General features: G+C 40.8%; 2 protein-coding genes across 2 annotated transcripts in view; one reads left to right on the top strand and one right to left on the bottom strand.

The window, feature by feature from the left end:
• Window positions 1-705: 705 nt before the first annotated feature.
• Window positions 706-10,414, top strand: PPIC (peptidylprolyl isomerase C). The gene is made up of 5 exons (XM_033163941.1): window positions 706-860; window positions 4,722-4,835; window positions 5,334-5,427; window positions 7,531-7,715; window positions 9,605-10,414. Exons 1-5 carry the CDS (start codon window positions 744-746, stop codon window positions 9,737-9,739), a joined length of 645 nt encoding a protein of 214 aa, XP_033019832.1. The 5' UTR covers window positions 706-743; the 3' UTR covers window positions 9,740-10,414.
• Window positions 10,415-11,365: 951 nt separating this feature from the next.
• SNX24 (sorting nexin 24) overlaps window positions 11,366-14,531 on the bottom strand; it is an 86,570-nt gene continuing 83,404 nt past the window's right edge. Inside the window, exon 7 of the mRNA XM_033163942.1 lies at window positions 11,366-11,675. Coding sequence (XP_033019833.1) covers window positions 11,605-11,675 — 71 coding nt within the window. The 3' untranslated portion in view covers window positions 11,366-11,604. The remainder of the gene's footprint in view (window positions 11,676-14,531) is intronic.

Raw genomic sequence — 14,531 nt, 5'->3', positions numbered from 1 at the left:
TGCAACCAATCCATGCAGAATGTAGGCACCCTATATATAGAAATGAGCAAACCAGTGATATTTTAGGGAACAGGCTAGCAGACTTACATCATAGGAGCCTACACAACACAAAACACTGTTGCTGTATGTAGATTTTTTTATCTTATATTTTGGAAATGTACTTCAAGTTGTTTTTCCCCCTTAAAATTTTTGCCCCCCCAACAGAGTGGGCCGCTAAGCTATAACTTGTTTAGCTTATACGTAAATCCGGCGCTGCCCATGAACAGTGATTTGAAGAACCAAGCGGCAGTGTGCCCAAACCCTTTTTTGTTTTATTTTGTTTTTGCAAAGTTCTGGGGAATTATTTTTTACCATTCGTGATTCATCTCTGGGGCCTGAAGAGGCGCAGGAGGAGGCCTACAGTTACCTCAGACGACACACCCAAACAAACAACGGGCCTTCAGGGCTGCAGCGCGTAGCGGAGGCCGCCTTCCCTTGTTGAGGCAGCTTCCCTCCCTGACAGAAAGCCCAACGAACTCGGGCCGTTTCCGAGTACGGAGCGGGCCGCTCAGCTCAGCTCCGCTTCCTCAGCCCTGAAACTACGCGTCTCCGGCTCGCCCCGCCTCCTGCCACGGTGTCCGTTATTGGGGTGGGGGGCTGCGGGGCCTACAGAGCCGAGACGCGCAGGCGCCGGGAGGGGGCAGCGCGCCTGGCTCTCAAGGCCGACCGCGGTTTTCAGTTTCGGCCGCTGAGGCGAAGAGGAGATGGGCCACCGCGGCGCCCTTTCTCCCTGGCTGGTCGCGGCCGCGTGCCTCCTCCTGCTGGCGTTCCTCTGGGGGGCCGAGGGCTTCAAGAAGAGAGGACCCGCCGTGACCGCCAAGGTGACTATGGCAGGGTGTCGTTCCCTCGCCGAGGGGGTCGTCCTCCTCCTGCCACCCCTCTCCCTTTCCCCCCAACCACACTTTCCTTGGCTTGAGGGTCAACGTCTTTCCACGCTGGCCTCCTCAGGGTTTCCCAAACTTTTCTCCCCAGCTGTTTTCTTTTTTTTTACTACAACTCCCGTCATCCCTTACCGCTGGTCTTGCTAGCTAGGCATGATGGGAGTTGTAGTCCAAAAAAAAACAGCTGGAGAGCCAAAGGGTTGCTGTGGCGCAAGGAGCCCTGCCAGAAAAATGCTGGCCACCACCTAGGCATGTAGGTGTGCTTGTAATAATGCCAGGGAATTGCTTTTCCTCTTCATTTTCTGGGTGCGTACTTGATGAATAACCAAGTTTTTTTTGGGGGGGGGTGGAGGTGAGTGAGGACGTATTGAATTTATATGCCCACAGGTCTCAGGACAGCTCACAGGATAAAATCAGATGCTCCCATGCTGGGTGAAATTTGTATTTTACATGCTTAATAGTTACTTCATATCGTATGAGAGCCACAGGCTGGACATGAGCCTATGACCATTCAGTAAACTTGCATCTTATGCGTGTTTAACTTGTGCACATTCAGCATTCAGGCCCATGTAATTTAGGTAACCACCCACCCACAGTAGACCGCTTTCCAAGGTGAATCTCTTGTTCCCTACACTTAATAATAATAATAATATTTACTTACTTACTTACTTACTTACTTACTTACTCATTCATTCATTCATTCATGCATACATACATACATACATACCCCACCCATCTGGCTGGGTTTCTCCAGCCACTCGGGGCGGCTTTCAACAAAATATTAAAATACAATAGTCTGTTAAACATTAAAAGCTTCCCTAAACAGGGCTGTCTTCAGATGTCTTCTAAAAGTCTGGTAGTTGTTTTTCTCTTTGACATCTTTGTTTAATCCACAGTGTGGCCGATATACAGTATTCTTCTTCAGTAGACTTTTGCTTGTACAACTCTTAAGGTAGAGCTAGGCATCAAAAAGAAACGGGGAGCTGTTGTAGCATTTTAATATTGAGATGGGATGTGGACTTTGTGGCCCTCCAGATGTTGCTGGATGGCAGCTCTGATCCACCCTGACTTGGCCTTGCTGGCTAGGGCTGAAGTGAGTTGGAGACCAACCACATCTGAATGGCCGCAGGTTCCTCATCCCTCTTCTATTGGATGCAACAGCTCTGTGATTTCCTCATTGCTGCTACTGATACCCAGTGAGGTGAGGTGGTGAAATGCACAGAGCAACTGTGTATTGTTGGTATAAGGACTTCAACTTGTGCAATGGGGATTCTTCCAATCCCCTCCATACCCTTCGCATCTCCAAAATTGTCGTGGGGTGGTGATATCGGGAGTGTCCCCAGAACAGCTTGCAGAGGGCAGAAATGGTGGGGGATCATGGTGAGGTTTTTGTTTTTTTGTTTTTTTAAGAAAATTCTGTAGATGTACCCGGTACATCTCTTGTAAGGCAGGGATGTGTACTTTAGGCAACTGGAATATGCGTTGGATTTTGTAGAAAAGTCCAGCTGCTCCTCGGTTAGAGAGCAAAAGAGAGCAAAAGCCAAGTGCATTCTAGCATTTGACAATCTACAGACCTTGGTGAGGGCTTTAATTCCTTCATAGAAGTAGTCATTACAAGATATGGCGAGTTTCAGCAGACATCCCGATCAGCACCAATTGATGAGGAACCCAGATTTTTGCTTTTAAATGTTTGTTTAAGAGGAAAGCAAGGAAAGATTAATGTGTATTTTTATGCTTTCTTCTAATATAACTTAATGTGTATGCCTGTTCGGCAGCATATGCAATCAATTTGGCAGTATTCAACCATCTGTGGTAGTGAGCTCAGGGGCCCCTACCTCTGACCCCCATTTTTGAAAGATGTTTTTCTCCTGAAAGCTGGATCATCTCACTGCTTTGCCACCTCTCCCTTGTGTTCTGTTTTCCTGACATGTTCTATTCTTGAAGAAGTGCATTAGAGAACAGGTACTATGACATCAGCCTAGTATAAATTGTGCCTTAAAAGCTGTAAAAGATTGACATTCTGGTATCAATTAACACAGATAATTCATCTCAATTTAATATTCCTCTGTGTTTTGCTTCCAAGGCAATAGTCATTGAAGCTTGAATCCAGATCTGTGCATCATTTTATAAGTAATAATAAAACATCCTTAGAAATGGATAAAATGGATTTGATAAATGGGTGGAGAACTTGTAGCCCTCCAGATGTTGGCATACAACTCCCATTACTTCTGACCATTGACTGTACTGACAATGAGCTGATGGGAATTGGAGTCCAGCAGTATCTGGAGAATCACAGGTTTCCATCCCTGGATGAGGCAAAAGGAAGAATTTGAGAACGAGTTGAATAGACCTCATGGGACACTCACAATACTCTTGAAACTGGTTGCTTCCCCCTCCCCTTTCATAATGAATGGCTGTCTCATTAAAATTTCTTTAATAATAGGATCAATAACACAGTGGGGGTCAGATAAACAGGAAAGAGAAGGAGATATGAAGACAACTGAACACAATAAAATGAATACAGTAAAACAATCTCTTTTGAACAGGCACTTAGGTCTTCTTCTTTTTACCTGTGTTGGGTTGGTTGAAAGGGCTTTAGGGCTAAACTTGGTATGATGCTAAATGCATCACTTGCTATTGTGTCTTTAATTTTTCCACCATTGCTAAAAGCAGTGCAAAATTCAGTAACTTGAAGAGCTTCTGCAGCCTATTGATAACACAAAAGAATACCCGGATTTTATTTATTTATTTTTAAATCTCATTGGTATTGTGTGTTTTCTTAAGCTTTTATCCCCTTCTGAAATATGACTCTTTATGCATTCTGTACGTTAAGTGAAAAATCACGTCCACCTGACCTAATATCACAATCACTCCCACTAATTGCAAACTGAGATGGTTGAGTGTTGAATCAACACTGGGACACTGGGAAGAGCTCAAAAAGGATTGACCATGCTCCAAATCCACAAAATGTTGAATGCTGGATGATAAAAAGATAAAACCATGGAGGGAGGAATGGCCTAATTGAGCTCCTTATAGCTTATCACAAAACTGGAAACCTGAATAGGGATATACTGCAACTCTTTGTTTAAGGTCCTACTTGTACACTTGTATTTCTGAATTCTCAATTCCATCTGACATTTCCTTTCACTTACCTCCTATGAGATTTGAATATCTCCATAACCAGCTGAATAAAATAAGTTTTCTGGATATAGCTTGACATTTCATACCTTAGCTGATGTTTCTTCTATATCCAGAGAAGGTTGAAAGGATTATATGGAAGAAAGCATCTGGCTTATATGTATAAATTGGGCCTTCTCTTCCTATTTGTCAGAATTGGTGCCACCAATGTAACAGGTTGCATTCTATTTGTTGAACTTTTAGAGGGAGATAAAGCTCCCAGGAATTGCCTGTCTGATAGTACTGTAGCTTTTTAAATGCAATATTGAAAATACCGAAAATGAAGAATTAATATGCAGAAATGTATTTTTTAAAAATGCTATGTACATTGTTCAATTGATTATACTAAGACCTTCGATCCAGCAGAGGCTCACGTGATCAGAATGGGGATCAGCATGGGAGGGGGACCAGAGGGCTATGGGGGCAAGGTGGAATTGGCAAAAAGTCCCTCCCCACTTCCCCTTCCATGCCCGAGAGCCTCCACTGCATCACAGGTCCTTGTGTGCACAGGCAGAACTCCTCCCATGAATGGAAGGGCACCTTTGGGTCCTACCAGACTTATTTGTTGCATTAATGATATTCTGTGGTTTTCAATGATTGCTTTTATTTTTTGGAAATTTGTAGGTATTCTTCGATATACAGATAGGCGGCAAAGATGCTGGCAGAATTGTAATTGGATTGTTTGGAAAAGTAGTACCAAAGACGGTGGAAAACTTTGTTAAACTAGCAACTGGAGAAGTAAGAACTTTAAAAAATGTTTTGTACATGCATTTTAGTGAAAAGACAAATGCATCGTGTTCTCTCTCTCTCTCTCTGTTGGGATCAGCAAGCCCAAGAGGCTCAGTGGTTAGACCACAGCGTGACCCATGTCCTTTACCTTTAACTTTTTGTTGTGTGACACATCCTCAATATAATAAATAATAAAATTAATAAATTTATTATTTATACTGTAGGGCAGGGGGTTATTGTTTTGGTTTGTTACGATGGTGTGTATTTTTGTGATTTTATATTGTAAACCACCCTGTGATCCTTGGATGAAGGGTGGTGTAGAAATTTAATAAGTAATAAAATAATAATAATTAATTGACACAGCCCCATCCGCCATCTCTTTTATCTCAAAAGTTCAGAGTGGCAGGCATCTTGTTGTTAATCTTTATTTGATCAATTGTTTATTTCATTATAGTGTATAGTATTTTGCTGAACTGAAATCGTGCCATTTTGAATTTTGTCTCGTAGAAAGGTTTTGGCTATAAAGGAAGCAAATTTCATCGTGTAATCAAAGATTTCATGATTCAAGGAGGTGACTTCACAGCTGGAGACGGCACTGGGGGTAAAGTTGCTTTCTTTTAAAATGAATTTTATACATAAATATAAAAGATAAAGAACTATGTTCTCCAACTGATGCCAATGACAAAGTCCAGGAATGATGTACAACAATCAAACAAATATAAAATATAAAATAGTTAATAATTTTCTCAAATTTAGAAAAACCAAAATAGGTACACCTTTGGCCAAACCAACTGCTGTTTACATAGTGAGTTCCATGTCACTGACTGATCAATAAACAACCTTCATGTGGCATATGTAAATAGATAATTTTATTGTGATATAAGCATGGTTAAGGTTAATTTACAGAAGAAAACACAATTGATCTGGGATTTAATATGAGAAAAAAATTCTATCTTGATGCAGCTTCAAAGAAGCAGTTCTCTTTTTCCTTCCCAAAACCATTTCCCCTGTAAATAGATAAGTTCAGCATTGGTACTTGGAATTAGGTCCCACTGTGTTCAATTCTCACCACACTTGAGTGGGAATAAATCCAATTGACTAGGTCTTACTGCTACTTACTGCAGATCTACAATCATTGCCTTAATGGTGTTGAATTTGAATGTAAAAATACAAAGTGAGGCAGAGAACTGTCATATTCTGATTCAGCAAATAAAGCTTTCAGAACACATTTAAAGACTAATTTAGTACAAGAAACAAGGATTAATTTCATTTGTCCTTTTCTTGCAGAGGTGACTTAAATGTAGAAGCAGGCATCTGCATACACATCTCCTGTTCAGATCTTGAAATGAGTGTCAAGTTGGGCAAGGGATCTTTTTGTGTGCTGTTGGATGGAACGAGAAATTAAGACACATTACACGTATATGTTTATTAAGAACTTGCATGACTAGCAATGTCAGGACAACTTGTACAGAAAATATAGGGATAGAATATACTACTTTACACTGTCCAAACTGAAAGCCACACTTTTTTTTGGCCAGAATCTTCTCTTCTTCACTACTATTTAAGGTAAAACCTTAAATAGTAAATATCTGTAAAGTACTCATTTTTTTGTGCCTGCTAATTATTGAACTAAGACAGATCCGTAAATGAATCATCGCTGCACTGTAGATATTAGATGACTAACTACTGTGGAGAAACTGCCACTGATATGGGATGTCAGTATAAGCAAGGGGCAAAGCATGCTTTATTTGGCTCCCTCCCCCCTTTTCATGTCTGAAGTGTCTGGGGAATTTTGGGCAGTTCAAGAATCTGCTGTAAAACCGCCTGCAGTTGTCTGTTGCACTGGTTTCCAGCACTTTTCCGAACCCGGTACTCAAGTGGATGTATGTAGTGCAGGAGAAGTTCTGGTAACGCTGGCCCAAGACATTTTGCCACTCAAGGCAAAGGAAAAAATGGTGCCTCATTCATTTACATGTACAAAAGCAAACTAAACTGCTAGTTGACCCTTATTCAACATTTGTGAGTCCTATGATGCATCTATGGACAGCAGCCTAGCATAGGGGGTGCAAGTTAGACAGTGTTTACTTCCCACCCCAGCTGTTGCTTCCTGGAGCAGCTGCCTTCCTCTGCCTAATGTTAGGGCCAGGCCTTGCTTCTGTCGGCTTTACCACTGCAAGTTACCTGTTTGGCAAGTATGGTGAATCCATTCCTGTTCTTTCCCATCTTATACATGATCAGCTATGCATCAGCTTGCAGATGCATATTCTTGGATCTTGGCCAGGGTGGTATTATATCACCTTAGGGAACAGCACCCTCCGCCCCTTGGAAAACCACTTTTATGGAAATGTCTAGAAAGGTATCATCAAAGAGATGCAAGCTGATTTCTCCTATTGCTATAGTACACAAGTTGCAGATTCAGTGAACTTTTTTAATTCGTTAGTGCTGGGGAAGGGGGAGGGTGCATTAACACCGTCAGTGCCTAATTACATTGCATGCTGGGATTGCTCTTACTGTTGCAGTTAGCATGATTCCGGGTAGCTGATTCAGCAGACTATCTAGAAAGTTCCATTTAGGTGCATTGGTGAGGTTGAGACAGTTGAAGGTGTTCTGGAGATTCAGGTATTGGCCTATATCTTAAACCCTTTTAGAAAAAAAGTCTTAAACAAAATATTGTTTCTTCTGAACCTGATGTCTTGTTTCCCAGGAAAGAGCATCTATGGAGAGACGTTTCCTGATGAAAACTTTAAACTGAAGCATTATGGTATTGGATGGGTCAGTATGGCTAATGCTGGCCCAGATACCAATGGTTCCCAGTTCTTCATTTCTGTGACAAGGCCTGGCTGGCTAGATGGAAAGCATGTAGTGTTTGGGAAAGTCATTGATGGAATGGTAGGTAAAAAAGAACTATACTAGCTTTGTTCATTAGTTGGTAGCAGTGGGTATAGCAGAGAGTGCCTAACCTGTGGCCTGTGGGACACACCCTCTCCCACAATAGGTTTTTTGTGCCCCCATTTATAATTATTATTTTTAAAATAAACATTTTTTAAAAATGATTGCTCCCATAGGTCCCCCACTGTGATGCCAAAAGGATTTTTTTTTGTGGCCCTGCAAGGACTCGTAAAACCAGTCCATTTGAAATGTTTCTAATTGACCGCTCCCATCGGTACCCTGTAGTGACTGTGTTGCCACAACATTTTTATGAGGTTCCCCAAAAACGTGTCCTTTAAATTTTTTTTAAATGGCCAGGCTCACTTTGACATGTGTCCTCCAGAGATTTAATCATGGGTCTATGTGACCCCTGGCCGGTTAGCCATCTGTGGGGTATGGATTACTGTTTGTTTTAAAAGCTTATCTAGAATTGTCTACATGAGTTCTGGTGTAGCCTCTGCTTTATAGGCCCTTAGCAATTATCTGACTATTCTTAATTATGATATATGTGTACACATCACTAAAATGGGGAATGATAATAATAATAATAATAATAATAATAATAATAATAATAATAATATCACCACCACCATCGATTTATTCAGTGATTTCCCCCCCTAAAAATAAGTTTAGGGGTACTCTCATTTTGACTCAAGAAAATCATCATGCTATAGTTCAAATCAGGTAAAAGAAATACAGTAAATGGAAAAAAGTACAAAGATTCACAAAATGTTTAGGGGTATGCATACCCCTGCATTCTCCCCCAGAAAAAAGCACTGGATTTATTAATCACCTTGTACACAACTGTCTCCAGGTGGTGCGCAGCAAGAACAATTAAAAACAAATTAAAAACAGCAAATACATTTGAAACAAAATTAAAATATTAATGCACACCAGGCAGCTGGCTACTGGTATTCATGTTTTGGTAATCTTCAGGACAGACTGCTGTAATTTGCTCTATGTGGAGCTGCCTTGTGAAGGACTGTTCAGAAGCTGAAACTGGTTCAAAACAGAGTTGCCGGGTTATTGGCTGCGGTCAGTTGCTGCAAACATCTTGCTGGTGTTTCACTGGCTGTGATCTGGCACAATTTAAAGTGCTAGTGCTTCCCTTTAAAGCCCTAGGAAGCACAGGGCTTGCATAGCAAAAGGAACACTTGCCCCCTTTTCAGCTTGCCTGTGCGTTGATGGAATTTTCGGGTTCCCCCTCTGTGGTGGCCTAGGTAGTGGAACTGCCTGGAAGCCCACATTATCTTTTTAGCACCTGGTGAAGGTGTTTCTGTTTCCAGCTTTTAAAGTTTAAATAATTGCTTTTAGATGCTGCTCCGGTTTATTATTGATTTTATTTTTTTTAAATGTAAAACTGAAAGCGTTGACATGTGGGACATAAATGCTTAAAACAGTTTCTAGGGGATGAGGCACAAATGCAGTGCCTGCAGGCTCATGGTGCCCACAGAGGTCTCCCCCAGTGCCAACAAGGGTTATATTTCCTGCCTTGCCTGAAATAAAGCCTGAAATATGGCTTTCTACTGTAGCCAATAGAAGGCTTTTTTCAAGCCTAATTGTGGTGTGTGGGGCACTTTGTGGGGTAGTGTCTACAACTATCTCCAGCTGTGACTTCCCATTTCAGAAACATCCCCATGCCACAATTAGGTTTCAAAGCAGCCTACTATTTTCTATCAGAAGCACAGAAGCAGACTGATTGTGACCTTAGTGGGGAGATACAGAGCAAAAAAATATATATATAAGCAGGAGTTAAGAGAAATCCCACAAAATGTAAACTCAGCAGTACATATCACATCTACAGTATGTTGTGTTTGACATCAGAGGTCAGTTTTTTCTTCTTCTTTTAGTTAGTGGTGCACGCCATAGAACTTCAGCCGGTAGATGACGACGACCGCCCTCTTCAAGACTGTGTGATTGTTAACAGTGGAAAAATAGACGTAAAAGAACCATTTGTGGTTGAAGTAGATGACTGGAGAAGTTGACGGCAACGTGAGCAAAGGAACTGCAGCAGCTTCTCCTCTGGCTAAACGCAGGCAGGGGTATCTGAAGATTATTTTGCAAGAGAACATGGTAACCTCACAGGTAGCATTGAAATATCTAGGTGCTAAATCCAGACAATTACTTGATTGCCTTTCCAGGAAGTAGTTTTATTGGGGGGGGGGATTAGGAATGTATTGACTTAAGTGGTTGAAGGCAGTAATTTTCCTGCTCTTTGATTATTCATATGCTACTTTTATTAACAGCTCGCCCTCATTCTTTGGTCATGCGAGTGTTCCACCTTATGGACAGATCTTCTTATAGGGTTTTATAAAATATCTCATCCTGCAAATACTAAAGCATTTAGTAGTTTGTGGTGAATGGAAAACACATTCCTTCAGCCTGCTGCTCTAAAACATGTTCTCTGCTTTAAGCACCTGACACAGTTCTCTCTTTTCATATAAAGAATATTTGGGACTCTTCTTTCCATTCCTTTTTATAACAGGGGTTTCCTGCATAAATGATGGACATGTGCAGGTCCTACGGCATGTATGATGAATTTTAAATTTGTTCAAATTCAATATATGCAGAATGTGAGTGTATTACTGTTGCAAATAAGTATATACCCACTGTTGTGTATTGATATTTTATACACACATTAAACTTCTGTTAAAAAGCTATTCTTGTTTTTTGAACATATTGCCCTGTTTGCCACGCATCAGTATAAAGATGTAAAAGTATTTTCATTTGCTGCATTTGTATGTACTGTAATGTTAAACCTTGATTAGCTACTTTGGGGATGAAGTAGAAGGGGTCTTGAGAAAAATGCTGGGCTTGTGTGGTGCTCCCCTTGCTCTGCAGAGCATTCGGACTCCTGATGCAGGGTTACTTTCACTTTCAAAGACGTGGTTTAGTATTAGTTATGAATCAGATAGTTTAAAATCTGGTTTGGTATACACTCTGGGGCATAATCCATGGTTTGAGGCTGTCCTGTTTAGAAACTGACCACAAGCTGTGATTCCTTCATAACTAACACAACCACCAGACTAATAGAACAGCAAGCATTGACAAAAGAATTCAACTGAGTAGGTTGCTATGAACAAACACTAGAATTAGACCGGAAATAGATGCACGTCAAACGCTAACGTATGCAATGTAATGCCAATGTTTTATTTTGGGTTCTGACATCTTGTGAAACATATGCATATGGTTCACTTAGACAATTGACTTCTGAGTATTTATTAGCTGATTATTTTTACCCATCATGTTCTGTCTGCTTCCTGTTACATAATGGTACAAGTTAATTAACATGGGAAAGTTATGCTCACCAAACAGAGTGTATTGGCTGGAAGCACAAGGTTTGTTGCCAGGGTCCTGAAGTAAATTTAAGTCATACTTAAGATAATATAGATATGATATAATCACATCTGAAATACTGATAATGATAAGCTAGGATTGCATTTCAAGTTTTGGCAGTAATTTTCTTAACATTTTTTTTGGTCTTGCCTTTGTTATAAGTTGCCCTATGTACCCACTGCCAGCAGTGGATACTACACTGAGACAAAAGGCTTAGTGTAGTAATTTATTATTTAAAAAAATCAATACATGATGAAAATTGTTAGTGTAATGTCAGCTTTTTAAACATTTGGAGTTGGGTAGACAGATTCAACAGTAGCGTTTTCTCCATTCATAATTTTTTAAGCAGCAATATTAGTGATACACTAAATTAATTTTAAAAGGGGAAATGTTCCATCATTGAATATCATCTCCACTGTGACCACATTCTGTTGTCTTACGAGTTTTACTAAAAATGTGTAGTTCCAGGAAGAGGACGAGTTTATTTCAGTTACTATCCATCCAAACCCATTTTCTACCTGGGCTGTAGATGAGGATAAAACAATCCGCGGAGAACACCTTCAATAACTACGTTTGGAAAGTCATCTGGAAAAAAAGGAAGGAAGAAAAACTGCTTTCTTACATATGTCAATACAATATAAATGTTTTTGTAGAACTTAACAAGGCAAGGCCCAGTGTAATTTAGGATATTGCATCACCACCATGTTTATCCATGCTCAGGATTGTGCTATTAGTAATGCTGTTTCAGCACTAAACCCACTTTAGTGTAGCACTGGGCATTGCCTGAATGCACTGCCAGATTTGTAGCTTATTGATTTAAAGGGATGTTCTAATACTTAATGCTGCTAGGCTCCAGCTCTTTATCTGAATCTTTTCTCACAAGGAAGATGGATTACACTGGCAATTCAATTTCTAACAAAATCTCAATACACTTGAAGGAATTTCAAGATTTCTACTGGGAATACTTCACAGCAGTTTTTCCATTGTAGTTTACAGCACTGTTTAGTCCAAGTTGACTGGAAGAGGCTGATGCCATCACATAAGCATCCTTAAAGCATCTAGTCATTGTAAAGGGACAGATTCTTGCAATAAGTTCCAAAGGAATAGTATTCCTAAAAACAAAGGATGCTAATCATCATAATAAGATAAGCTAACGTTAGGAGACTTGCAGAGAAGAAATGCATAGATGTGATTAAAGCACATTTATTCTACAAGTCCATAGCATTTTCTCCAGTTTACTCTAAGCAGACACAAACAAAGCATTGTGAAGAAACTAAATACAGTAAGACTTAAGTAAGTTATTTAACAAATGCTGATCCATTATTACAGTACAGGGGTTTTGACTGCTGTAAATGTTCAACATAAGCCAAACTTTTGTGGTGTTGTTGTTGTTGTTGTTGTTGTTGTACTACCCTTCATCTGTAGATCTCAGGGCAGTTCACAACATAAAATTACAATACTATTCATCAGTTTTTAAAATCAGCTCTTGAATTTCACAAACACTTGTCTGACCTGCAGAACTAGGGGCTGCCCCCTGCTTGCCAGCCCCCTTGCCATTAATCCCCACATTAACCGCTTAGAATTTATTCCCACACCATGAAACTGCTAAGATCACTTTTGAAACTGTTTCTGAAGCCTTTTCTTCTATTTGACAGCCCTGCTTTGCATTCGTTTTCACCTTCACTGCCATGTCCATACTTCCTCCTCTTGTGCAAACCCGCTGCACATAAACCACTTTCTGGGTACCGTAACTTCCTGCATTTTCCTTCTCCCATACATTGCACCTCTCCTACTCCTTTCATGTCCTTGCTTCCATCTTCACTCCCATTTCCATGCCTCCTATGCCTTCCCTTTTGGCACCCCCCTTTACACTTTCACACATTTTCCTACACCCCTCCTTACTTTTCTCAACCCTTGCAGACAGATCACCCCCATTTCCACTCCTTCCCCCACTCTTGCCTAATTCTGCAGCCCCCTTTGGGCACACACCCCATGGTGATATATGTTACTGCATATTTAAGATGACTACAGTTTTAAGAGCAAGCCTGTTAGCTTGTTCAGTTAGAGAAGGTAAAGTTCAGTGGTCAGATGTTGTATATAGATGGGTGTTTGCTTGTTAAAAAAGTATCTGTTCTAAATTACTACATTGAATCTGGAACTTCAGACAACACTTGGTTCCAGGAGTGAAATGCATTGTGTGAAGGTACTCTGGAATATTTGAGGGCTCCAAATCCTTTATCTCTCTCACACGAAGCAGCTGAGGAATGGGAGAGAGAGAAGCTTGAGTACAGCAAGAAGGGAGAAATGCTGAAAGGGAAAAAGTGGCTGTTTTAAATGACAGAGGTTTGAGTAAAACGGATGGAGAGACACTGAGAGGAAAGTGGTGGTTATAAACAAGAGCAGAAATCTGAGTAAAGGTGGTATGATGGAACACTTAAAAAGCACACCAATTTTAAGAAGGAGAAACAGCACAGATGGGCACAAAAGAAACTAACATCTAAAAGCTAACACAACTGACCTCCAAACTCTATTCCCGCTGCACTCACAGCTTGTTTTAAACTCTGACTCCCCCCACACCAAACCTGCCATCGTCTAAAAATGTCACGTTCTCAGTTTCCTCCATCTCTGCTTTACTCAAACATTGGCATTTTTTAAACCACCACTTTTCCTCTTTCAGTGTCTTTCCCGTCTCAATCCCATGTCAGGGGCACTGCTGTTGTGCCTTCACTTTTGCTCCTCTACTCTAACCTCACTGTTTACAAATCCAAGATTGTGATACGGTACTGCAAATCTAGTGGGGGCTATGTGGCAACATTCTTACATTATTATCAAACAGAAAGAAAACTGCTTAAGCTTATGAGTACCGAGGCCGCACCCAGCAGCAGTGCTCTGCACACCTACATTGCTACAGTGGTACCTCGTGTTACAGATGCTTCAGGTTACACACTCCACTAACCCAGAAATAGTACCTCGGGTTAAGAACTTTGCTTCAGGATGAGAACAGAAATCGTGCGGTGGCGGCGCAGTGGCAGCAGGAGGCCCCATTAGCTAAAGTGGTATCTCAGGTTAAGAACAGTTTCAGGTTAAGAACGGACCTCCAGAATGAATTAAGTTCTTAACCCGAGGTACCACTGTACTTTGAAGAGCTGTGGAGTAAGAACATAGGGACACCCCACTTTTCATTGACTATGGGGATTGGGGTATGTGGGTGAGGATTCAGACTCCCAGCTAACGAAGCTGGTAGGTAATTTGCATAACCATGTTAGCAGCACTGACCATTGGACCACCCTTGGGTTAGCAACAAAAACACAAGAGTTATCCATCACAGTTGAAGTGTAACATAGATTGAACCATTTTAAGAGTTAGCAAAACATTTGGGCTGTGTATAAATAGAGAAGCAAAACTGGAAGCAATTAGTTACAAAAGGCTGCTTCTGTGAAG

The sequence above is a fragment of the Lacerta agilis genome, chromosome 11 (genome assembly GCF_009819535.1).
Source record: "Lacerta agilis isolate rLacAgi1 chromosome 11, rLacAgi1.pri, whole genome shotgun sequence".
In the NCBI taxonomy this organism is placed as follows: Eukaryota; Metazoa; Chordata; class Lepidosauria; order Squamata; family Lacertidae; genus Lacerta; species Lacerta agilis.
Note: the sequence above shows the minus strand (reverse complement) of the source record. Positions and strands in the feature narration are given on the sequence as shown.